A 25,107-nucleotide genomic window follows, 5' to 3' on the forward strand; every position below is an offset into this window, starting at 1 on the left:
GGGGAACCCAATCAGAAGTTGTTCTTTCTTGTCAGAATCATCACACCATGAGGAGTATTTCTCACAATCACAACCTCAGGAAGAGAATATGAACTTTACAGGCCAATAAGTAACTGTGGACAAGATACAGGTGATTAATTCATCTAGGTCCATTTCCTTAGCACTGACTGAAATATCTACAGAAATTCTTTTTTTTTTAAAAAATATTTTTTTTATTTTTATAATAAAACCATGCATACTATGATGGTACAAGCAATGAGAGTTACACCAATAAAACACACATAATGGTTTACAGCAAAATTAGTACAAAAAGGGACAAAAAGGCATGTTTGTAATGAATTTAGAAGGAGTACAATCTATTGCAGTATACATGGTACACAAACTAACAACTTAACCCAAACTGAACAATATTTACAAAGCTACCAGTGCTGAACAGAGAAGGAGGCAACAGTGTCACTATTTATACGGTTAGATAATAGCAGCCCTACTTATGGCTTGTAGTAGGAGAGATAGACCCCTCAGAACAAGGGATATGGTATGTAGGGAGAGTAGGAGGGTAAGAAAAAAGAAAAAGAAAAGAAAAGAAAAAGAAAGAGAAAGGGCAATGGGAAGTTTGTAGGTTAACCGTAGCTTAGTCACATAAGATTACTTCAAACAGGCTTTTCCAAAGTTTACTGAAGTAGGCTCTTTTCTTGGGTCCGTTTATGATGAACTTCTGTGCCGAGATATATTTGGTGGCCATAGCTTTAAATCCCCGCCAACATAATTTGGTGCGATCCAGCCAATTATAGGTAATATAGAGTTTTATGAGGAAACACAGCATTATTAGGATATGGATATGAAATTTAGGCAGACCATGGGGGGGAATATTTAGAATAGCCGTTTCCCATGAGAGAGTGGAGCTATAGTAACCCATTTTTTGAGACGCACTTTGAGAGAACACCAAAGTTTGTGGGAGTTATTGCAGTGCCACATAATATGTAGAAGGTCAGCTTTGACCTGAACAGCATGTACATAACGGAGAGCTATTAGAGTTGAATTTGTGGATTCTTGTAGGGTAAGGTATGCATTGTTATTCAACATCAGTTGAGTGTAGAGAAATTTCTTGAAGGGGATAGTTCAATGCTAGTTTTATGGCTAGTATTTTTTGGTCCTCTGTAATAGGGTGGTTTTGATTGTCCCAATATTTGGAGAATAAGCAGTTTCCTTTGTAGAGTAGTGGGCGTAATAGTTTGTAGGACGAAGAGACTGTTTTATTATTACTAGCCAGTGTATTGATAATTAGATTTAGTTTATCCATTAGCTGTATGTCGGGGGCTGTATTATTGATTTGTGAAGCAATAAGTTCCCTGAGTTGACGTAGTATTACTGAATACTTGTTGTTAACCTTGAGGGTTAATCGGAGTTCGGCAAGCGACAGGGATTTATGTTTAAGAATATCCCAAACTTTAAGGTCTTTGATGTGGGGGAAGTCAGCAAGATCTATCATCTTATTGTTAATTTTAAGATTTGGGTTGAGGTGTATTGGTTGAAAAAAGGGTAAAAAAGATTGAAGATTAATGTCCTTAATCAGCTTTTGAAAGAGTTTTATTTGATATTTCAGTAAAGAGAATAGTTTTAAGCCATTCAGAGAAGTGGATGATAAGAAGGGAATGGCCTTAGGATTCATTTTGTTAACTAGGATATGTTTGTGCCATATCTTTAACCACGCTGGGTTATGGGTTTGGGTTTTGTTGTTCATGTTTACAATGGACCACAGTTTATTAGAGCTAATAATCAGATAATACAGCTGGAAGTTTGGAAGGCCCACCCCACCTTTCTCCTTGGGGAGACTTAGCTTGGAAGAGGAAATCCTGACATTCTTAGGGAACCAGAGAAATTTGATCAATGTTTTTTCAAACTGTGAAAAAAGGTTGTTGGGTATAATTATATTTGTCGCACTAAATTGGTATAGGAGTCTAGGGAGAATATTCATTTTCACAATAGCTACTTTTGAGAGAAATGATAGGTTCAATAACTTCCACCTTTGTAGGTCTTGACAGATGATAGACCATGATTTTAGCAGATTGTTTTGAAGCATAGAGGCTTGGTTATGTTCAAAGTTGACGCCAAGGTACTTGAGACTGTATGTGATGTGAAAGGGAGATTCAGGGAAGAAGAAAGGTTTATGCGCTTCAGGATTTATTGGGAGAATGTGTGATTTTTTATCATTGACTTGATACCCAGAGGCCTTAGAGAAGGAGGAAATTGCTTTTAATATTTTTGGCAGATCTGTGTTAGGGTATTGGAAGTAAAGGTTTAGATCATCAGCGAAGGCCGAAAGTGCTACTTGTGTGTTTAGGATTTTAGGAATAGTATGAAATGTATTTTGAGTAAGAAATAGGAAAAAAGGTTCAATAAATAGATTGAAGAGAAAGGGGGAAAGTGGACAACCTTGCCTTGTGCCATTAGTAATCTGGATAGGATTAGATCTTTTTTTATTTATATAAAGATATGTGCATGAGTTCGAATAGAGAGTTCTGATCATATCTAGGAAGGATGTGGGTATATTAAAATGTGCTAACGTGGAGAAGAGGAATTCCCAGTTTACCCTGTCGAATGCTTTTGATGCGTCTAGAGTTAAGGCATATAACGGGTTTTTCTCTTTTTTGGTAAACTGGATAAGAGAATCTAGTGTTAGTGTATTGTCCCATGTATGTCTATTGGACATGAACCCAGCTTGATCAGGTGATAATAGGTGTGGTAGTACCTGTTTAAGTCTGTTGGCTAAGATGGCAGAGAAGATTTTGATATCAACATTTATAAGCGAGATAGGTCTGTAGTTATGGGTCTGTTTTTCTTTATTGTTTTAAGTAGTAAGATTGTTTTTGAATTGTTCCAGTGTATGTCAGTAATTCCATGTTTTACGATGAAGTTAAAGACTTCTAGAAGAATAGGGGCAATTTTTGAATTAAAGTCTTGAAAAATTAGTAGTGAAGCCATCCGGCCCGGGATTTGCCTATTTTGAGTTTATTAATAGCGTTTTGAATCTCTCGCATATTAAACGGAGCTGATAGAATGGATATTTGCTCCTGGCTGAGAGATGGGAAGCTGATTGAATTAAGAAATGTATCCATCTGCAGACTAAAATTGTTGTGTTTATTATTGCTATAAATGTCAGAATATATGTCATAGAAAAGCTTAATAATCTCACAATCTGTTTTGTATATTTCCCCTTTATGTTGCAAGATGGAGATTGTTGGAGCGCCGCTATTGTTTTTGAGTATTCTAGACAATGTTCTAGATGGGATTTGTGCCCATTCAGAGTATGTTGCAATTTGTTTTTGTTCCTGTATCGAGTAGTTGTATAAATGTAGCTCACATAGTTCCTTGTGTGTAATATTGATCAATTCCTCTAGTTTGGAGTCAGGGTGTGTTTTAAATTCTCTTTCCAAGGAAGCTAGCCTTAGAGTAAGAGCCGATTCTTTCCTTTTATTAAGCTTATTAAAGAATGTGGTTTTACTAATCAGATACCCTCTTAATTCAGCCTTGCAAGCCGCCCATTGTATGTCAAGCGCTATCTGAGAACTACCAAACCCTGCGTATAATTCAGACAATGTCCCATCAATTCTCTCTACCACCTCTTTGTGTTTTAATAAGTTGTTGTTAAAGGACCAGTTTACCCGGGGGGTGGTATCGGGTGTGAAGGTAATCATAAGGGAGATTTTTGCATGATCCGATAATAACCTAGGTTCACACCTTAGTGCAATCTTGAATTTAGAGAGGAATTTAGAGATTAAGAAGAAGTCTAAGCGTGACCATGATTTGTGGCAGTGGGAGTAGAAAGTGTACATACTGCTTTTAGATAAGTCCGCACCAAAGACAATAGTATCCATGAGATTAAAGTCCGCCATTAGTTCTTCCAGGGCAGTAGAAGCTTGATAATTATATGAGGGGGAATTGCTGGTACGGTCTAAACTGGGATTTATGACTGTATTCCAGTCTCCTCCAATAATAAGAAGGTGGTCAGGGAATGAGCTAAGGATATTATAAATTTCCATGATGAAGAAGTGTTGTTGGGTGCATGGACCATATACGTTCAGAAATAAGACGGGTTTAGTAGAATCCGGCACTATAGATGTAAAATAACACCACCTACCATATTTATCAGACTTGCCGTCTATGATAGTACCCTGGAATTGTCTCTTAATTAGGATTGCTACTCCCTTAGAGTTTGAACTATCGCCCCCGGCTATTATAGTCCTGATCCATTTTTTTTTAGAAGTTTTTTCCCAACATTCTTTGGGTAAATGAGTCTCCTGTAAGAAAATATCTACAGAAATTCTGAACACAGTATTACCAGAACGACTGGTAGCCATGGTCAGAATAAAGTGAACAGTGAGTATTAATAGATTGTTCTTGAAGCATAAAAACATGTTCTGGGTTATATTCTTTGAACTTAAATTTATTTGAGTAGGTTGGCTATAGATGTAACTGAGGAAACTGGTTTAATGTGTACCAAGTCTCTGTCTCTCTCTCTCCCTTTTATCTTTTCTTTTCTATCTGAGCATGCCAAAGTGATGATGAGGAAATGTACAAGGTGACAGTATATGAAGATGTTGATGACAGGCATGAGCTGAACACAATTTTAATACTTGCCAAGTCTTTTGAGTGTTGTTTCTGTTTCCCTGCCCTTCTTTTTTGCATTGATCAGAGATGGTCTGACAAAAATAGGTATATATGTGCATACTGGGATTCACGCATCACATAGAACATGAGTGCTATATACCCAGGACCTGGTATGTTATAATCTTCTTTCACTTAAATCTTAACAGTTAATAAGCAATTTAAGAGTGGGAGGAAGTATTCTAGGGCTGTCTGTTCCATTGGTAGGCAAAACTGTAATGCACTGCTTAATGCATCCTTAGATAGTATAGTTTATTTAGGGTACTTTTATTAACAGTGCAGTGTTCCCAGTGTGTGGGATAATAGGTGCAACATCTGCCAAACCAACTGCAAGTAGAATAGTTGTGAATGGACAACCTACTGGCATACCCACACTTATGGTGTCATTGAATGCCAGAGGGCTATCTACATATTACAAAGTTAAAGCAGTATTTGAATGTATGAGGACAAAAGATTCTCGTAGGTTCATTGGTTAGTATTAGGCTAACTGCCCTTGTGGGCCATTTTAAGCCTACTCAATTACCGCATGTCAGAATCAAACCCTGCACCTTTTGTCCGTAAGGTAAACACCTTAAACATTATGGCAACCTCCCACCCTCAGAAGTAGCTACTATGCTAACTGCTAGCCATTTTAAGCCTATCCAATTTCCCTTTCAAAAGTAAAAATCAAACCTTGTACCTTATACCTGAGAGGTAAACACCTTAATGATTATGCCAACACCCAACATTAATGATCTCCACAACTACAGCTAATATTATTACATGCAAGAAACCAAACTGGAGTAAAATGTGCAATCTTATTAGATAAGATATGGAAAGGTAAAATGTTTTACTTAGTACAAAATCTGCCAAGTGTGGCATGGCTAATATCCAACTCTTTAAAAGGGATAGTGGAGGAATGTTATTAAAACAATGCAAGTAGATGCCTGATGCTGAAATTTTGGCTAAATAATTATGACAAACTGGTATAGGGGAGTTAAATGTAAAGATTAACAATGTATTAACCATCAGGAGGATATCTGATGTTAAATGAACAGTATGGCAAACACCTAACAATTAGTTTTTTGCCAAATTTATCAGTTTGGCAATTATGTAAAAAATTTATAATTACTTACCCTCTAGTAATCCAACATAATGAGAGCTGGAACTCATAGTGACGTAAGTGCCTCCTGCCCACCCATGAATATCAATGTTGTAAACACTGCTCAATACATTTAGTCTTCCGTGTTTGGAAGTAATGTTTTAAAACATTTTATTTATTAGTAGGTGTGAAATAACATTTTGCTTCTGCACAAAAACATGCATGCAAACATGTTTTTATACAAAATAAAAGGTTGTTTTGCACCTTTAAAAATAATCTTTAATAAGTTATTTTTTGCAAAATTGTTGGTAATGGGTGATCCCATGTGATACACACATTTCCTTAAAGTTTCCTGCATCAAATCCTGATCAACATGAGGTTGTTCTAGGAGACCGTTAGATTTGCCACTATATTTATAGCTTTTCCACAGTCTTTTCCTTCTCATATATTCCTTTTCCTTATAGTCTTTTGTTTTTGACAGATTCAGTCGCTGTTTGATTTTTGTCTGTTTCTTGTTTGATTTCCAGTCCCACTTGCCACCTAAATATTTCTGCTAAACTAAGCAGAGAGGTCATCTTAGACTTCTTCTCCTCATGTTTTAAAATGTTTACTATGTTTGGATCTGATGAGTTCAGCAGATATATATATATATATATATATATATATATATATATATATATATATATATATATATGCAAATCCCATGACTGCAGATGTCTGCATGTAATCAGTTTGGAGGAGGTCAATACATTCTTCACAATGAATAATATATAGTCTTGGTCTACACTGATTTATATATATATATATATATATATATATATATATATATATATATATATATATATATGTATATGGGTCTATATCAGATCATCGAAATGGCTCATTATCGAATGCCGTAACGTCGAAATGAAAAACCCAAACCCTAACAATATTGAAACCTCAAAACAGCAAATTTTTTCCAGGGAAAAAATTAATTGTTCAGAGAAACGCACACACACACCACAAGCACACTATAAAGCAGCAATCCACACACATACATTTAAAAGTTACATCTAACCCTACACTACACTGCACATACACTACTATCTATCCACTTACCTTACCCCAGACACTAACCCTAAGGTCCGTCACTATCGCACACTCACCTCACCTGCGTCCTAACCCTAACTCACTTAACCTGCCCCTAACCCTAAATTCTCACTATCACACACTCACCTCACCCGCGCCCTAACCCTAACTCACTTAACCCACCCCAACCCCAAATTCTGTCACAATCGCACACTTACCTGACCCACACCCTAACCTGAACATCCGCACAATCACACACTTACCTTAACCCAACCCGTAATTTTCCACTGCATCGCTGGAAACAGCGAAGCAACAATAACGGCCAACCAAATTCTTTCCCTAGGAAAGAATTCGGTTTTGTGCAGCTTCGCAGTTTTCAGCATTCGCGATATTGGGTTTGATATTAGATAATTCGAAATTCTATCATTTCGATGATCTAATATAGATGCTATATATATATATATATATATATATATATATATATATGTGTGTGTGTGTATATATATATATATATATATATATATATATGGGTCTACTTCTATTCGCTGACATCCCATTTCACTGAAACCCATTTGGTTGACAGCCCCATTTCATAGAGAAAAGTAATCAGGGCAAAACCTGGATTTGCCCCATCCCCACTGTTGTGCGACTGTGGAGTTGTAATATATAGTTGGGGGCCCCACATTGGGGTGGGGGTAAGCCCCACCTAGAAAGTTTGTCTATGAAATGAGCTGTCAGCGAAATGGGTTTCAGTGAAATGGGATGTCAGCGAATAGAAGTAGACCCATATATATATACATATATATATATATATATATATATATATATATTGATAAGCGTGAAGAATTTTTCCTGTTTTTCTGTCCAACTGATCCAATACATTTTGGGGCCAGTCAATCACACCAAAAGTGTAAGTTAAAGCAGGGAGACTAAATTGGTTTATAGCTTGGACTTTATTACTAGATGTCAGGGCTGTTTTCAATATTAGTTTTATTCTATATGTTCCATATTGTATCTTTTTTCCCCCAATTTCCTTCTTATTTTGACTACATCTTTATACTCTCATCTTTAATACCCTTGTATTCCTTACATTCCAGAGAAGATACCAGAATAGCATACCTCTCTTCTTTTATAGAAAATACTTTTCCCTTTACCTATCCTCTTCCATATTTCACAATCTACCATTACTGAATCTCCTACTGTCCTGCAACTTTTTGTTTCCTTCTTCATTGCTACTTCCTCACTGCCTGACATCTATAAAATACAGATCCCTGTCCTTAATAATGCTACTCTTCACCTTATCCTCTGTTCTTCTCCTCCTACTGTGCCATCTGTCATCCTACCATGACTCAATAATATATCTCAACACCTTTCCAACTCTGTCCCAACCACCTATCCATACTTCCTCTTTACGATCTCCACACATTGCACCAAACCTATTTAATATTGCCCCTCACCTTTATTCCAAATATAGGCTGATTAATTGCACTTCAGCTCAAACCAAAACAAAATTAAGTGCAAGAATCCTCCCCACAATACAAGTATGTGTAATTCCCCAATATACTAAAATCCTTCTAGGAGGAGATATACACCCTAATCCTGGCCACACCTATCACAATGAACACAAAGATAATTCTCTTCCACATACTTCTACAGCCCAACAGCTAGTCCCCAACCCTGGTGATCTAATTTTTGCTGCAATAAATGATAAAAGCTTAAGAAATAAAACTGCTGAACTACATGTGTGGATTACCCAACATAAGAATGATGTTCTCACGTAACTCCACCTTTACTTTAAGCCCAGGATAACTGACTCCAAAATTATACCTCCTTGTTATTATATCATCCGTAATGACCATATAAAGAGGAATGGTGTTGGCACTGCTTTAATATTTCCCAATACCTACCACATTTCCTGTTGCAGCAAACCAACACCAACATTCAGTTCAGTAGAGCTTCTTATTGTTTTCCTCAAAATAAACAATTATTAACAAATATGTATTGCTGTCCTTTATATCTCTTCTTAACGACAATACAGCTATATTAGAAGATATCCTGCATTGGATAGCCATAAGATTTCCACAAGAAAAAATATTACTAGGTGATGTGAATGTCAGTTGATTAGATATAAACTCTAACTTCTCTACATCTAGCATGAACTTATATGGTTCCATATAACTAATTAATAACCCCACACATTATAGCAAGATATCAGATTTTCTATTTGACTAGTTTCTAATATCATACTTTGGCAAGTACTCCACTTCAGGTACAATGTCAGACTCTCTCAGTGATCATCTCCCAATCTATATGACTAGACATCTCACACATCCAGTTAGACAGCATATTTATAAAACAACACGTAACCTTTCCAAGTTTAACCCAGAAATGTTCATTACTACACTATCATCTATTAACTGGAACTTCCTAATAATCCCCCACTTAGACAATGCTGTAAATGAATTCAATACAGCTTTTCTAACTATCCTAAATACCCTTGCACCTCCTAGAAGAAAGAGGCTGAAAACAAATAATGTAATTTGGCTATCCAAAAAGCGTAGAATGCTAATGCAAGATAGAGAAAAACATGGAAAAAATGGCAAAAATATAAAACACTTCAATATCTTGAAAACTTCAGAATGCTTTACCATCGTACTAAAAAGCAAATAAATGAAAACAAAAAACTATACTACAATAACTTTCAAGATAATACTAAACACAACCCTAAAAAATTTTGGATATACATTAAAGAAATCTTGCATCCCGGCCAATATTTCAACCCAAAAGCCTCTGCCGATAGCCCACCACTCAAAACTGCAATACAGTTCAGTTCTTAGATAGTACAGTATCTTTAACCAAGTATTCCTCAAAATCTAATCCCAACCCTGCCCAAGAGCCACATATCACCACATCCACTTTCACCTTCAAATCTGTGCCCACATCCTATATAAAACTACTCTTAAACCAACTTAAGCCATGCTCTTCTTCAGCTGATCTTCCAAGTGATTACCTAAAAATAGCAGCCAATAGCATTGTCTATCCTGTCTCAATCCTTATAAATAGGTCAATCCAGAAATCCCACAGTCCTTCTCTCTGGAAAAAGTCGCACATTATCCCTCTGTACAAAGGAGGAAATTTGACAAACATTAATAACTTTAGACCTATGCCTATAGCAATCTTATCTCCCCTTGTCAAAATACTTGAAAGAAGTATTCGAAAACAATACCTATACTATCTCCTGCAGGAAGAACTCCTATCCCCTATACAACATGGCTACTGTCCTTCCCACAGTGCTAGCACTGTCCTTCTAACCTATATAGATACTATCAGTAAAGCTAGAGATAATGGCAAACTAGTCTTCCTTATTTCTAGAATTGTCTAAATCATTCGACACAGTTTGTCACAGCAAACTTCTACTTCAAATGTCCTCACTAGATCTTTGTCAGCTCACCCTTCTGTGGTTCAAAAGCTACTTATCCAATAGGTATTAGTCAGTAAAATGGCACTCCATGCTCTCTTCTTACCTACCAGTCACCACTGGTGTACCAAAAGGTTCTATCCTTGTTCCCACATTCTTTAACATTTTTGCCAGCATCCTCTATATTTCCACACAACAGACCCCTCTAATGCAATACACTGATGATTCCACTCTCATTTACACATCTGACAACATGATACACCTTCAAAAAATTACTCAGGAAGCCTTAACAGCCACTGAAATATGGCTTTGTAACTCATAACTCATGCTTAATCTAAAAAAGACCAAACTACTACTTTTCCCCCAAATCCCTCTCTCATGAAAAAACTACATTCAAAATTCTTTCTCTTGATAATACAACCATTGAAGTCACTTCTCATTGCAAACTATTAGGGATGATAGTGGATGATAATCATACATTTGACCTGCATATACAAAAGTGAATAAGAAAAATACATCAAAAACTAGGGATGCTTTATAAAACCAAAAACTTTCTCACCAACACAACTAAAACTACACTTGTAACTACTTATTCTCTACCATCTCTACTTATGGTGCTCCCATCCTTACTAACCTCCTGGCTTCACTAAAATTAAAACTTGAAGATTACTATAACAAAGTTGCTATACTTGCAGCACATACCCCTTTCAGAACCCACCACTATATAGCACTGAAAAGCCTAAATTGGTTAGAACTGCCACATCAACTAACATATACATAATTTGTTACCACCTATAAAATTATCCAGCATCCGTCTGCCTGTCCAGCACCAAAAAACATTCTAACCAACTATGTTCCCAGTTGGTCATTGTAATCCAGTGACCAAAAGCTCCTGTCTGTCTACAATCTTAGCAAATTTGCTGGGCATTGTCTATACTCATATAAGGAAGCTAAGGCCTGGAACACCTTACCTATATCCATCTGGTCTATACCCTCCCTTTCATCTTTAAAAAAACACAATGAAAGACTTCCTAGCTAAAATATAGCTCTGTTCTTGCTCAAAGCCAGGATAAACTATATCCCTAAATGTGGACAAGTACCTTTTCATTCCTTATACCTCCTTACTCTCCTTTCATCACTTACTTACTTACAGCTATCTAATTCTCTTCCTAGACTTTCTCTCTAAATACACCATAAGCCTGTTTTTCCCTCACTTCATATTACAATTTCTGTTTGTATTACACTAACTTACCTTTAATTTCTCTATAATCTAACAATTCTCTAAATATTAAATGAGTGTCATATACCTGATTCTTAACCAATGTTTTGGTATTATGTCTAATTTGTTATAATCATTTAAACTGCAGCTGTTTTGTTTTATTTCTGAAGATTGCAAAATAATTGTTCTTAAAATGTGCTGTAATAATTTGGAATTTTTCTTCCTGAGCCTCAGCTGAAAATGGGCTTCTACCCAATCTAACTTTCCCTATAATCAAATATCAATAAATAAATAAATAAATATTTAAGTTTTCTGAAGTATTCCTTAGTAAGTTTTATTTGCATTTGCTCATGTTTTATTATCAATCCTTCATCAGTTCCAAAGGATTTATACATACCTTCCTGCTCAAATTCTTTTATATCACATTCCTGTCCTAGACTGATATTTTCTTGGTATTGCAACTTTTCTGCTATAAACATTGCTTCCATACATTTATCAAGACCAAATGTCATTCTTATATTATCTGAGAAAGTTTTAACCACTTGCAGTTGTGCTTTCAACTCCTCATCTGATGAAATATACAATTTTAAATTATCCACAATAAAGTAGATGAGAACTTTTTAAGCAAGCTTGTTTTCTGAGAGCTAAATTATAACAAGACCTAATATGTTAATCAAGCAACTTAATGGCTTAAGGGCAAGACAAAACAACAGTGGTGACAAAAATTATCTTGGTATATTCCCCTTTGAATTTTTATCCCTGTGATAGTAATTTGCTCTTTGTCATGGTTTAACTGCAACTGATTTCCTACTGTTTTATGATCACTGTAATGTAATTGATCAATGTAGGATGTATCTTATACATCTGTAAGCACTCTTTTATCCATAAATGTGGGATGTTGTCAAATGCTTTTTGTTTACTCTCTCCATGCCAAACTTAGATTCTTCTGCTTCTTACAATTCTCCTTATGAAATGATCTTTTGTTCCATATGACTTTCTTTTGTTACCTTTTTGTTCTCTTGCCATGACTGAGTTTTTTCTAAATAACTATAAACTCTGTTGGTATTGATTCCAGTATATAGCTTGTACATCATCAAATGGGAAATTATTGGTCTATAGTTTTTAGAATGGCTTACAAGTTGACTCTTAAGGAGGAGTATAATTTTTCCTGTTGTTAATCAGGCCGGTGTCTGTTCAGGATGTGCATATAAGTAGTTCTTACTCAAAGCTAAATCTTCATGTAAAGATGATTATATTTTTAGTCAGAAGTTAAGTAGCACATCTGGGCCAAGGGTTTTCCATTCAGGAGATTTTCCTAATTGTGTTCAATTTCTCTGGCTGTTAATTCATCCCATTTCATATCCTGTATATTTGAATTTGTTACTGTTTCTTTTACTTTTTCTAGCCATTCAGTATGTTATGTTCCATAGGGTCTTCACAGATATTTCTCCAGAATGTTTTTTTTTTTTTTTTGTAGGGTTGTTTTTGTTTTCCAGTTCTGTATAAAACTTTTTGGGTCATCAACGAATAATTCATTTTATACTTTTAATGTATCTTTATCTGCATATCTTCTATGTTTTCTGCCTGTGCTGATATCTTTAGTTTATTTGCAATAGTGTACAACAGATCCTTGTCTGTTATCATACTGCACATTGCTTTTATCACATTTTTTCTCTATTCAATTAATTCATGATGACATTTTATTTCTTCCATTCCTCTCCCTTATTGCTCTGCATTTTTTGGTAAGAATTAATCTGATATTAATTTATCTACACAGTAATATATCCTATTTACTTCTGTTATATCACATGAATTTCTGTCAATAGTCTTGATAACTATATTGATCTGTTTTATCAGACTTCTAACATTTTGGGTTGTATTTACTTTCTGTTATCTGTTCCTTTCATCAGTCTTAATATGTCTACCCATCTCTGTTAAATCAAGAAACTCTTCCTTTATAGGTTCATAGGTAGGTACTAGGCTATTGGCCCTAGGGCCTATATAAGCCTAACCAAAAAGGTACCCTGGCATGTGGCATTTCTAGTTGTTGTAGATGTCTTGTGAGGCACATACCAAAAGGGGTGTTATAGTCTATAATGGGTCTAATGAGTGACGAGTAGAGGGGAACAATGACCTCTTTTTTCCTGGATGAGAAACTTTTGTTCATAGGTTGGTACTAGTGTATACTGTGTTTTTTTTTTTTTTTTTTTTGCTTGAATGATAAAAATGTAGACATGAGTAGACTGTGCTAATTTCAAAGTTTGAATTGAACAAAATTGCCCAATCAGACTTTTCTGGTTTGTGAGGTTTAGACACAGAAAAACCCTGCATATCTTTCTTTTTCAAGTCTTTATAGAATTTTTCTTGATGTTACATAAAGAAATAATGCCCCCCCTCCTTGTTCTTGATACCTGAATTTTTGCATACAGGACTTGGTATGACCATGATAAAATGATCTTGATGAATGATAAAAAGCGTAACATTTCAGACTAGTTAAAAGTAGGCAGGCAAAAAGTGGATGAAAACTACGTCAGGACTGTTTGTGTATGTATAAAAAAGTAAACATCTTAAGGCAAGCTACTAGTGGATCTAGGCAGGCAAAGATCCCAGCGAGACATGGAAATGTGTACACAAAGACATTTGCAACCTTCCATTTTCAAGCATGGAAAACATGTTAATAACTCGTAAAATAATGACAATTTTTAGCAAACTGACTAAGAAATTCATAATGACTCATGCCTTAACTAATGTAATAAAGTCAAAAAGCCAGTGTGCAGAAGACATGGATGTGCTGGCAGTGCTACAATTCAGCGTGTCATAACTGCAGGAAAGCTTATGTTCTGTAAGATTTGGTCTCAAGAAAGATCTGTTCCTACGTGCCACAGAGGTCTGGTTAGCAATCAATGATAGAAAGAAAAAGGCAAAATCCCCAAGGAAATATAAAGAGTGCAAACAGGACCCAACCAAGAAGACCATAACAAAGCAGTTGCCACGCATAACATATAGATATTTACTTGTCTTTAATACGCTGAATTTTTCAAATGATACTTCCACAGTTAACTTTGTGCTCTTTTCCTCTCAATAGGTCGGTGCTATGGGCAAGAAAATCTCTTCTAAAGAACACACTGTAGCTCAAGTTAGCAATCAAGTAAATGATTCAAGTGAAGACATTGTGTTGCAACGAGGTCGGTGGAAAAACAAATTGGAATTTATCCTCTCTGTGGCAGGAGAAATTATTGGACTAGGAAATGTTTGGAGATTCCCTTATCTCTGTTACAAAAATGGAGGAGGTAATTAAAGTATGCTGCATAATAAATAAGTGATAGCATATAGAACAAAAAAAATACTTTTCTTTGTCCTGAAAAATGTCTTGCCCTTGCCATACTTGTTAATATACTATCAAAGTGAATTTTGTGCTCTCACAGGTTTCATAGTTTCCCAAAATTTTAATCAGATTACAATCAGTACTGCAATTGTTGCAGAATACTATTAAGTTTAAATGACTATTTTAAATTGCAATAGTGTGATAAAGATAAGGAGATTTTTATCATTGCTGTTGTTGTTTGTCTTTCGGCTTTTTCCCGGTAAGGGGTCACCACAGTGGAACTCCGGTTCGCTAATGATTGGCAGTAGTTTTTACAAAAAGCCGAGGTGCCAGCTCGACGCCCAACCTTCAACAAAGGCAAGCCCATTTACGCACGCATGTCTTTCGAACGCTGCCCAACTGCAGGGAGGACATGCAGACTCCACACAGAAGGCACTCCCAAGCCCAGCCGAGAATCGAACGGGAGAACCTCTTGCTGTGAGGTAACGCTACCACCGTACCACCGAGACAAGTGCAGAGATTTTTATCATTCATTTGTTTAATTTATGACCGCAATTAATCCAAAACTTTGTAATAATAGCAGTTGTAACTATTTTTACTTTTACAAAAGTTCATTGTGACATCATGAAATTCAACGAATAAGGTCATATCAGTTTCACTTCTTTCCTGCCCCACTTGCAAAGAAATCCTTTTTTAACAAGTCTAATGACTAAACAAACCATCTGCACAATAGAAAGAAAAATTTGATTTAAACTACAGGGGAAAATGTTTACCATGCAAAATGAGTAAGAATTAAGGCACTGCAGTGTGTTATTAGCCGAGTGAGTAGCTGTATGCACTCACACATATATCGTATTCGTTATAACGCAGGCTTGCATATTTTCAAACAACCAGATTTTCAGCCAATCATTTATTTTATCTCCATACTTCTACACACCTACACTATATAAAGCTTGAATTCAACCCAATGTGATTCTTAAAAATGTGCAATCACTCATTTGTCTAATTGCTCTTTTCTGGTCCCTTATTTATGATTCTCACTAGGGTGTTTGTTGCCTCACAGTAAGACGTTGTCCTGTTCGATTCTCAGCTAGAGCATCTTCTGTGTGGAGACATGCGTGAATGGGCGTACCTTCATTGAAGATTGTGCGTCAGGGCTGGCAACTCGGCACGTAAAAATCTACTGCCAATCATTAGCGGACCGGAGTTCTGCTGTGGCGACCCCTAACCGAGAAAAGCCGAAAGACACAACAACTAGGGTGTTTTCTACCAAATAAATGACTGCTACAAGTATTGGCAGCTTTCCTGCTTGCTCAGTTTGGTTGACTGGAGATTTATAGACATTTCTGATATTGCTATACTACCGGGATTTGGGGAATTTGCCCTTTCCTCATATTTTCCTTTATCAGAGTTTGTTTATAATGAGTGATGTATGTAGGGGGGCTTCCACCTTAAAAAAAAAAAACGTGTTTTAACTGCATGGTGAGATTACATTTAAGAGCATGTGCTGTGTGTAGTCTACATTTTTCATTTTTTAGAAACATGCACATACACAGACACTAAATATCTATATACAGATACATATATATCTATATCTATATAAAGATATAGATATATATATATATATATATATATATATATATATATATGGATCTACTTCAGTAGAGTAGATCAAATGTTCAAATAACCAAAACTGAAATTACTGAGATGAGAAGATTGAATGCTTAGAAAAACAAAACTTCATGATGTTGAAACATGTAAGGACAAAATACCTACTGCACATGCACAGACCAAATGGAGGTTTTCAATGTAGGTCACAGAGCACTGACAAAAATAGCTGCTCCATTTAAATACTTCATTTAAAAAAAATGCCATTTTCAACATTTTTGACCCCCTGCACCCCCATGTGTGGGGGTTGGGTCCCACATAGCCCTGCAAATTATGTATACCAAGTCTGAGATCATACTACAGCGGTGAAAAGGGTAAATCCTCATTGTAGATGCATGTATTTTTAAAAACACATTTCATTTATTTATTTTTAACTTTGTTAACTAGAGTATAACACTGATTCAGTGTGTGTGTGTGTGTGTGTGTGTGTGTGTGTGTGTGTGTGTGTGTGTGTGTGTGTGTGTGTGTGTGTATATATACAGAGATGCAGATATTGGCATAGATAATAGATATGGCTGCAGTTTGAAATATCAAACAAATAAAAGAATAAACATTATTTTTTCTTTACTTTGCTAACTACTCCATGTGCAAGATCATGTATGATTACATGTACTGTATATGGGTCCAGTTAACAGTTAAGAGTGTTGACAGTCTAAGCTGCAGTATTAAAATGTTGACAATTCAGAATGTAAACAGAAGTAAATGGGTTGGTGCAAGGGTAGGGAGTGTGTCTGTGTGGGTGTTGGTCGGCTAGGTTAAGGGGTATATAACAGGATGGCTTTCATGTTGTGTGCATTTTTTGGTACATGTGCATGTTTCTGAATCTATCTTGTGTACTGATAGTGTGACAGAAAGTTTTTTTCTGTAATAAGGTGCAGGGTTGGGTTTAGGGATATGGTTAGGGTTAGCACACATTAGCAAGGTGTTGTGGGGGGGGGCAAAAGGGATTGAAAAGCTAGAGAGAGGATTTTCTACAGCTAACATAAAATGTTATTGTCAAATTAATGAACTATATTTAATGGTTTTGATACGTTGTTGCCTATACAAAGAATATGATAATCAGTTAATTGATATTTAGTTAATTTATTTCAGCTATCATTTTGGCAACTTTTTTAATTTTAAAGCCAAGCTAAACATTATACTACAGAAACCAAGTTTGCAGCTGTATCTCTATTCCAGAAGTAGTAACAAAAATGTAATATAATTCTGGCTGCAAGAGAACACATTTGCCTATTTTATGTTATGACTTAGGATGAAGATGGCTGTGCATGTACTTCTAATGGTAATCCATGCTAGCATATGGGTTCTGATTGGATATAGTAACCACGAATAAATAGAAGAAACAGTGCAAAACCAACCAAGAAACAATTGAAGCACTGTTGAAGGAGATGTCAGCCACAGAATAAATCCAAAGTTTATTGTATGCGAAAACTATCCAAAATACATGCACATTGCATGTATTTTGGATAGTTTTCGCATACAATAAACTTTGGATTTATTCTGTGGCTGACCGGTGTTGGGCATCTCCTTTCAACAGTGCTTCAATTGTTTTCTGATTGGATATACTTACAGCTGGCATGGGCTGACCACAACTGCATAGCCCAAGTTACCAAATTCACAAGTTAAGCATGAGTATACGCTAACACAATTGACACATTGGTTTGGTTATCCTATGTGATTTATCTGTTTACAAGTAGCTGTAGGATGCTTAAGTTCTTTATATATTTTTAATCTCATTTTGTAACTATGTTCTGCAGCAACAAAAGGAAAATTGAGAAAGACAGTATTAAGATAGCAAGTGTTTCCAATGACTGTTTTTAAGTATGCTTGCATCTTTTTTGTAAATTAGACCTAGACTGAAAGCAGTTATATCATTCACAAGTCTGTACGTACATTGCCTATTAAAAGACTAATATATAATATACATCCCAATCAAAAATATACGTATACCCATACTGTCATTTACTCATTCAGATCATTAAAACGCTGAAGCCTAATATTAAATATTTTTTCTTTATTGCTGTTATTTTCTACATTTGCAGTCCCTTACTCACTAGCACTGTTGTTAATCATACTGTTTGTTGTCTGATCTAGCAATATTAAATAATTTAAATCCCATTTAGATGATGTTGGTATTTTAATAATGTTGTGCTTGTTTTTTTTCTCTCAGATTCTTCCTTTGTAGCAAGGTCATGTACTCACAGATATATAAATGTAGCTATAGATACAAACAGAAGTGTGAAATGTGCAGACCCCTTACAAAAAAGCTATTGTTTTTAAGTGTTTTATGTTATTTTGTACTGTGATTTGTTGATGTGATGCTCTTTCACAATTTAGATATTGCAGTCATGATTTTCTGCATTGTGACTGAAGAATATGATGTTCCATTGTAAAGTCCCCTTCCTCAGTGGATTCCACACGTTATATGCCATATTCAAAAGTGGTTACACACATTAGCACATCACCAAACAATCAGAATCTGAAACGGTGTAGTGCATGTTTTTTGTGATTGTGCAGTAACACATTAGTCAATATAAACAAATATAGTAACAATATTTGAGGATAGTATAGTGGAGGGATATGCGACTCTTTCTCTCTCTCACTCTCTCTCCCCCTTCCCAATGTATGTCTCTATATCTATCTATCTGTCTGTCTATCTATCTATCTATCTATCTAACTGTCTGTCTTCCTATATCTATATCTATATCTATATCTATATCTTTATCTATATAGCGATAGCTATATCTATGTCCAATTATCTGTCTACCTATATGCATGCATGTGTCAAATGATAGGAAAGAATACTCAGGAGTAACATGTCTAAGGATGTACAATATGAACAAGAGACTCATGGTTATCTAATTTTGAGCAGTTGTTCTACTAGGACATGAGAGGTATCTTTATTACTGTCAGATAAATTTCATAAGGTTTTTAAATTTGTTTGCATTTCATTTTGTTAAAACTAAACATAGCAGTAGAAAATATGACTCATGATGTGTATATTTTAGAGTATGCTTTTAGGAGTTCCATTCAAAATAAAACAGTGGAAGTGTTCTTTGGAATTTTGGAGGCCATACATTTTAAAGTAAAGAGATACCTCATTATGTGCAGCTTAGTTTAAGGAATGAGCAGTATAAAACCCTTGCAAACGGTGGTAAAGAAAATCAATAGAAATGTCCAAAGACCTTTTCATATTTATTTATTTATACATTTGTTGACCAGGTAAATGCATCTGTCCAAAAAAGCTTTTCAGCCATGACCTGAGTTTGTTGGCAATATGGTGACAGCATTTTACAGTGAAATTAAAATATCACATTGACAACATTCACAGAAAAGGGTTACAATTGGCAATGGTTACACATATGATAAGATACATCTGAAAACATTGTATATAATAAAATGTAACTTGGTAGATTAAAACAATGAAGAGAGGATTATTGCAGGAGATGAGCTGGGAGTAAGCTGAAAGGAGGTAAAGTGTGGTTGACTGAAAAGTAGGTCTGAGGCAGTAAGGGTGTCAGAGAAAGTAAAGTGGCTAGAAATTCTCTGATGCCAGATGGGATAGGGATAGATGGGATAGGGAACCTAAATAACATACAGTGTTATTAGGTGATAGGTATAGCCATGATTGTCAAAGCAGCGATAAAGAAAGGATTCTTTCATCTATTTCTTCATCAATTGTTTAAAGTCTTTGAAGGGACATTATTCTGTCAGATATTAGACAAAGATTCTGGTACTATTTGGGGAAATATTGTCTTAGCAATTGCTATTGTATATGGCGATCTAATAAGGGGTTAGAGTCTGAATTTCTTAGACAGTATGAATGGTGAGATTGTTAAGGTGGAACTGTAGCAATTGTTCAGTAATTTATACGTCCATATGTTCAGGAGAAAGAATGCCCTCGTTTTGACTGAGAGGCAGTTGTATTTTTTAATGTTAAGCAATGTGGTTACTGAGACTGGTCAAAGTATAGACAGCATCATTTGTGGCAGTTTAGAATTTTGAAGGGAATGTAAGTCAATAAATGGTAGGGCATATTCCAGTTTGACAAACAAAGCATTGATAGCAATGGATTACCTGGCTTCTTTAGTTAAGTGCTTAGAGATTATGTAGGCTACTCTGAGCTAAGTCAACTTACTTTTCATATCATGAGCATGCTTGCATTTTAGAGAAAACGCTCATGAAAGAAAAATATGTCCTCCTTCCTTATATCTTCCCTTTTACCTGAAGGTAGACTTTGAAAAGATGTCTAGTAAAGAGAAGACTCAAGACAACTTACAAGGTCCACTTTCCTTTCTGCCAAAATAAATAGAAATTAGCTTTTCTTTCTGTTGCACTGAGTGTTGTATTTAATTATATTCATTTAAATTAACTTATTTGGGGTGAATCAGGTCCCATGTATCCTTTGCTGGGAGTGGGGTTATATCCTCTGGATATTTATTGTTTTAATCTTCTTTATTAAAAAATATAACTATTTACAAAGTGATAAAGTTGACGGTTGCTATTTGGCTCTGGCACTATTTCTTTACAGCTACCTGATCTAAATAACTTCAAGAAGTAAAGCTAAATTTAGAACTTCATCAGGCCACTTGTCAGCACCAGTGGGACACCATTCTAGCCAGTAAACTTGTTGGCAAAACATTTTCCACTACTTTTACCACATCCCACAGTTCTTGCTCTTACCTACCATCTGAAGAAGTCTATTATGAATTTTGTATGACAAAAGTGTCTTGATAGTAAATGCATTTCTGGGCAATTCATTGGTGACATGTTTGTGCAACTAAATGTGACTAAATTTGCAGTCAGCAGCATATTTGGTAAAGCAAAGCCAATTTCCCACTTCATAACTAAGAGAAATTCTGGTATATGTCTTGTCTTTCTGTGAAACATATGTTTTTTTTTTCTTTCAGGTACGTTTGCTGTATCTTCTAGGTTTGTGACCCATAGTTTCTTTAATTTTTGTTATTCACAGTGAGTCAGATTACAATTTCCCATTTTAAGTTTTCTGATATAACTAAAGACACTTTTTGTCACTGCTTTCAACTTTCAAGATCAAGTTGAAGATATAGTTGAATCTGGAAGATTTGATAAGAGAAGTAAATATTTTTTCTACTTCAATCTCGACTTACTTTTAGGACTATGGTAATTTTTGAAAGCTAAGTAGCACCACTTTTTTTCTAATTTTTTTGGTTTCTTAAATATCCCATATTTTATATGTATGTACATGTGTGTGTGTGTGTGTGTGTGTGTGTGTGTGTGTGTGTGTGTGTGTGTGTGTGTGTGTGTGTGTGTGTGTGTTTATATGTGCATTTGTGTATAATATATGAGTTATCTTCAGTTGGTCAGTTAACACGCCTGTCAACATCCTGAAGGAAATCCAATCTACATTGAAAACTGAAACTTTGACAACCTAGTAGGCATGTGCCGAGGTAAACATTATTTTGTCTAGGGGTTCAAGCCCCCCAAAAATCCCCAATGAGTGGGGCTGTGCCTCTACACCCCTGCTAACAATATATACTAGCTCTGAGACTGCATAATCCCTGGGGAAAGGGAAAATTCCCCTACCTGGGGATTGTCAAGCTCGCAAACTTGTTGACTAGCTGTATAATTGACCAAATGTGGTTGATTAAACAGATGTTGACCAAACTCCCCATTGGCCAACTATATATATATATATATATATATATATATATATATATATATATATATTTATATTGCATATACTGGCAGTTTAGAAGGGCATTAATGCCCACACTTGAAATATTTATATGTATGTATATATTTCAAAGCATTAAAATTAGGGACAAATATTTGGGAGTAAATTTTTTATTTAAAAGATATCACTGTTTTTGGGATAGTTATGAAAAAGAAAAGAAAGTAAGATTTGATGAGAAAGTAAAAATGAAGGAATTTCAGAATAGGATTTATTAGTGGAAAATAAGTTTACATGGCTTGGTGGCTGATAGAAAACTGCGGTTTACTGCTGTTATGGAACTTTCCTATTATGAAGATGGTTGTGTTAACAGAAATGCACAAGAAAGAAAAGCAATTGAAAAGAGAATAATCTGGTATGGAGGAATATCTGAATATCCTGACTTTTTGGTGGCTACCCTTACTAAAATTACCTGTTAAACAAAACATGAAGTATAAAACTTTTGTAGAAAGGAGGTGTCATGGGCAATGATGTAATGCAAAAGATGATGATGATGAGCATGTTTTCTTAAAATGCACTAGAGTTCAGCATTTTGGGGTATGTTACACAAGGAATTACCATTTGAGGAAATAAAAATGTATCAATGACTATTGTAAGGTTTGGAGACTATGGGATGCCATGAGATGTACTTGCTGAGAAAATATGTAGAGTAATTTTCTTTGCTATTTGGTGTAGCAAGAAGAAAAGAAGTATTATGTAAAAAGATGTATTGTATGACTGAAAATTTGCATAGATTAAAATTTTGATCAGGATCAAAAGAGTGGAGGTGTAAACGATTTATTATTGTTTATTTTTTCCTTTTGGGATTTTTTTATCAATTTTATAAGCCAGAGTGTCTTTCTGAGAATTCACTTATGTTATTTATTTTTATGTTTGTTATCCATAATTCTTATTGTTTATATTTCCTTTGTACATTTGTAAATATGTTAATATGTAAAATGTGCTCTTTTGTAATTTTTGTGTAAAATTAAAGACCCCCTGCTCTTCTTTCTGATTAGTGCTGAAGGATCTTTTACATCCACATAAGCTACCACCAGCTAAGGCAGATAGGTCATCAGTTTAATGTCTCATCTGAAAGATGGCACATTCAGAAGTACAGCACCCACTTATACTGCATTGCCAGTATCAGAGACTTGGAGTGGGAATGCCAATCCTCCATCACCAAAGGTGAGTTGCTACCTGTTGAGCCACTGTCTGTATAACAGAGAGGGTACAAATGTTAACATGAATGTTGCTGAGTGTGAGATTAACACCCTTTTTCAGTTGATGTTACCCCAGTGGAATTACCTTTTCAGACGTGCAGCAGCCTTTTTGTTGAATATATTAAGTACTGTACTTAAGAGGTGAAATTTCCCTGTGTAAGCAATGCAAGGTACTTCACCACCATGTCAGGAACCTGAATTCTTAATCAAATCTGATATATTTTTTAATTGAAGTGGAATTTAACAAGAGTTTCTTTCATTGGTAACATGAAATAATGAGATTAAGGTATATTGTTAATGTTAGTTACAAGGTGCAGTAAGTGATTAATTTATTCTGTCTGTTTCTAGGTGCATTTTTTGTTCCTTATATCCTCTTCTTGGTCACCTGTGGAATCCCAGTATTCTTTATGGAAATTTCCATTGGTCAATATACCTCCCAAGGTGGAATCACATGCTGGAGAAAGCTCTGCCCACTTTTTGAAGGTAATTATCATAACTTTCATTCCATTTTATATAAATAAGAAATAGTTCATAATTTATCTGCATACATATCCTGTGTTTTTTTTTTCAGTGATCTAATATTAAGAAAGTTTGTGATTTACCTGCATACTTATCCTAGGTTGTTTACTCAGTGATCTAATGTTAAGAGAAGATTTTGGTTATGTACTTCAGGTGGACTGTATCATTTCACATTATTACCTTTTCCATATAACTAAGTCTGTTAGATAATAAGGCCATTTTATCAAAATAATGATGTCATTAGAAACATAATATTCCAGTATCAGCAAGTCGCTTAATCAGAAAATGCACCCAGGATGTGTCTGAAAAAGTCCATATGGATCAATGATCTACTCCAACAAATATAAACACAAATAGATAACATTTAAATTAAAATGACACTTTGTGTACTTAGACTTCAGACTCAGTTCCTAACAATAATTTAACATCTAACTAATGTTTTTCCTACAGTAATTTAAGGGATTCATATCTATCATTTAGTTTCTTGCCAATAAAAAGTCACATTAGTTTGCATGCTCTGCAGTAGTAGCTGTCTGACATGTCAGAGCTTTTTTTTTTTCTGAAAGTAATTAATTCTGCAAACCCTGAGCTTTCTGTCTAAGCCACAGGAGTCACATGACTGATCCCATGGACAAGTGAGACTGGGGCATCTTTACTGACAGAAATTGTAGTCAAGTTAAAGGAATACTTTTTCATTAAACTTTCAGACTGGATTGCCAACTCAACTGTAAGAAAATCACCACTTGTCATGCTGTCAAAGGTGATGTGTGATTTTTAAATTAAAAAAAAAAATGCATGTATTGCCAAAAAATGAAAAACTCATAAAGTGTACAGTTTCACATAGACTAGAAGTGCAATGCAATCAATTGAAAGCAATACTTTTCATGTTAGCCACAGCTCTCCATCAGCAAACATTTAATGTAAAAAAAAATCACAGCATAGTGTCACACAGTAAGTGAGCAGACATAGACACACTGTTAATACATAGATACTGATGCAGTGTTAGTGGGCAGACACTGAGCAAATTTTGACTCATAATTGATTCGTAATTGATTTTCTACAGCATTCAGGTCTAAAATCTATCAAGGAATGCTGATTTACTGTTTGTCATAAATTTCACCACCAATTCAACCAGCAAAGTAATTTAAACTGGCACAGTGTATTTAATAATCTAATCTTACTTGTGATTTTATCCTATATTCTTGAAATAACAATGCTTATAAACTTTA

General features: G+C 35.1%; 1 protein-coding gene across 1 annotated transcript in view; it reads left to right on the forward strand.

Annotated features, from left to right (window-relative positions):
* The window catches only part of LOC122815716 (sodium- and chloride-dependent GABA transporter 2-like), a 925,986-nt gene that overhangs the window by 157,896 nt on the left and 742,983 nt on the right, over positions 1-25,107 (forward strand). Inside the window, exons 2-3 of the mRNA XM_044088464.1 lie at positions 14,537-14,741; positions 23,708-23,842. Coding sequence (XP_043944399.1) covers positions 14,546-14,741; positions 23,708-23,842 — 331 coding nt within the window. The 5' untranslated portion in view covers positions 14,537-14,545. The remainder of the gene's footprint in view (positions 1-14,536; positions 14,742-23,707; positions 23,843-25,107) is intronic.

The sequence above is a fragment of the Protopterus annectens genome, chromosome 11.part0 (genome assembly GCF_019279795.1).
Source record: "Protopterus annectens isolate FY-2018-M chromosome 11.part0, PAN1.0, whole genome shotgun sequence".
NCBI classification, from domain to species: Eukaryota; Metazoa; Chordata; order Ceratodontiformes; family Protopteridae; genus Protopterus; species Protopterus annectens.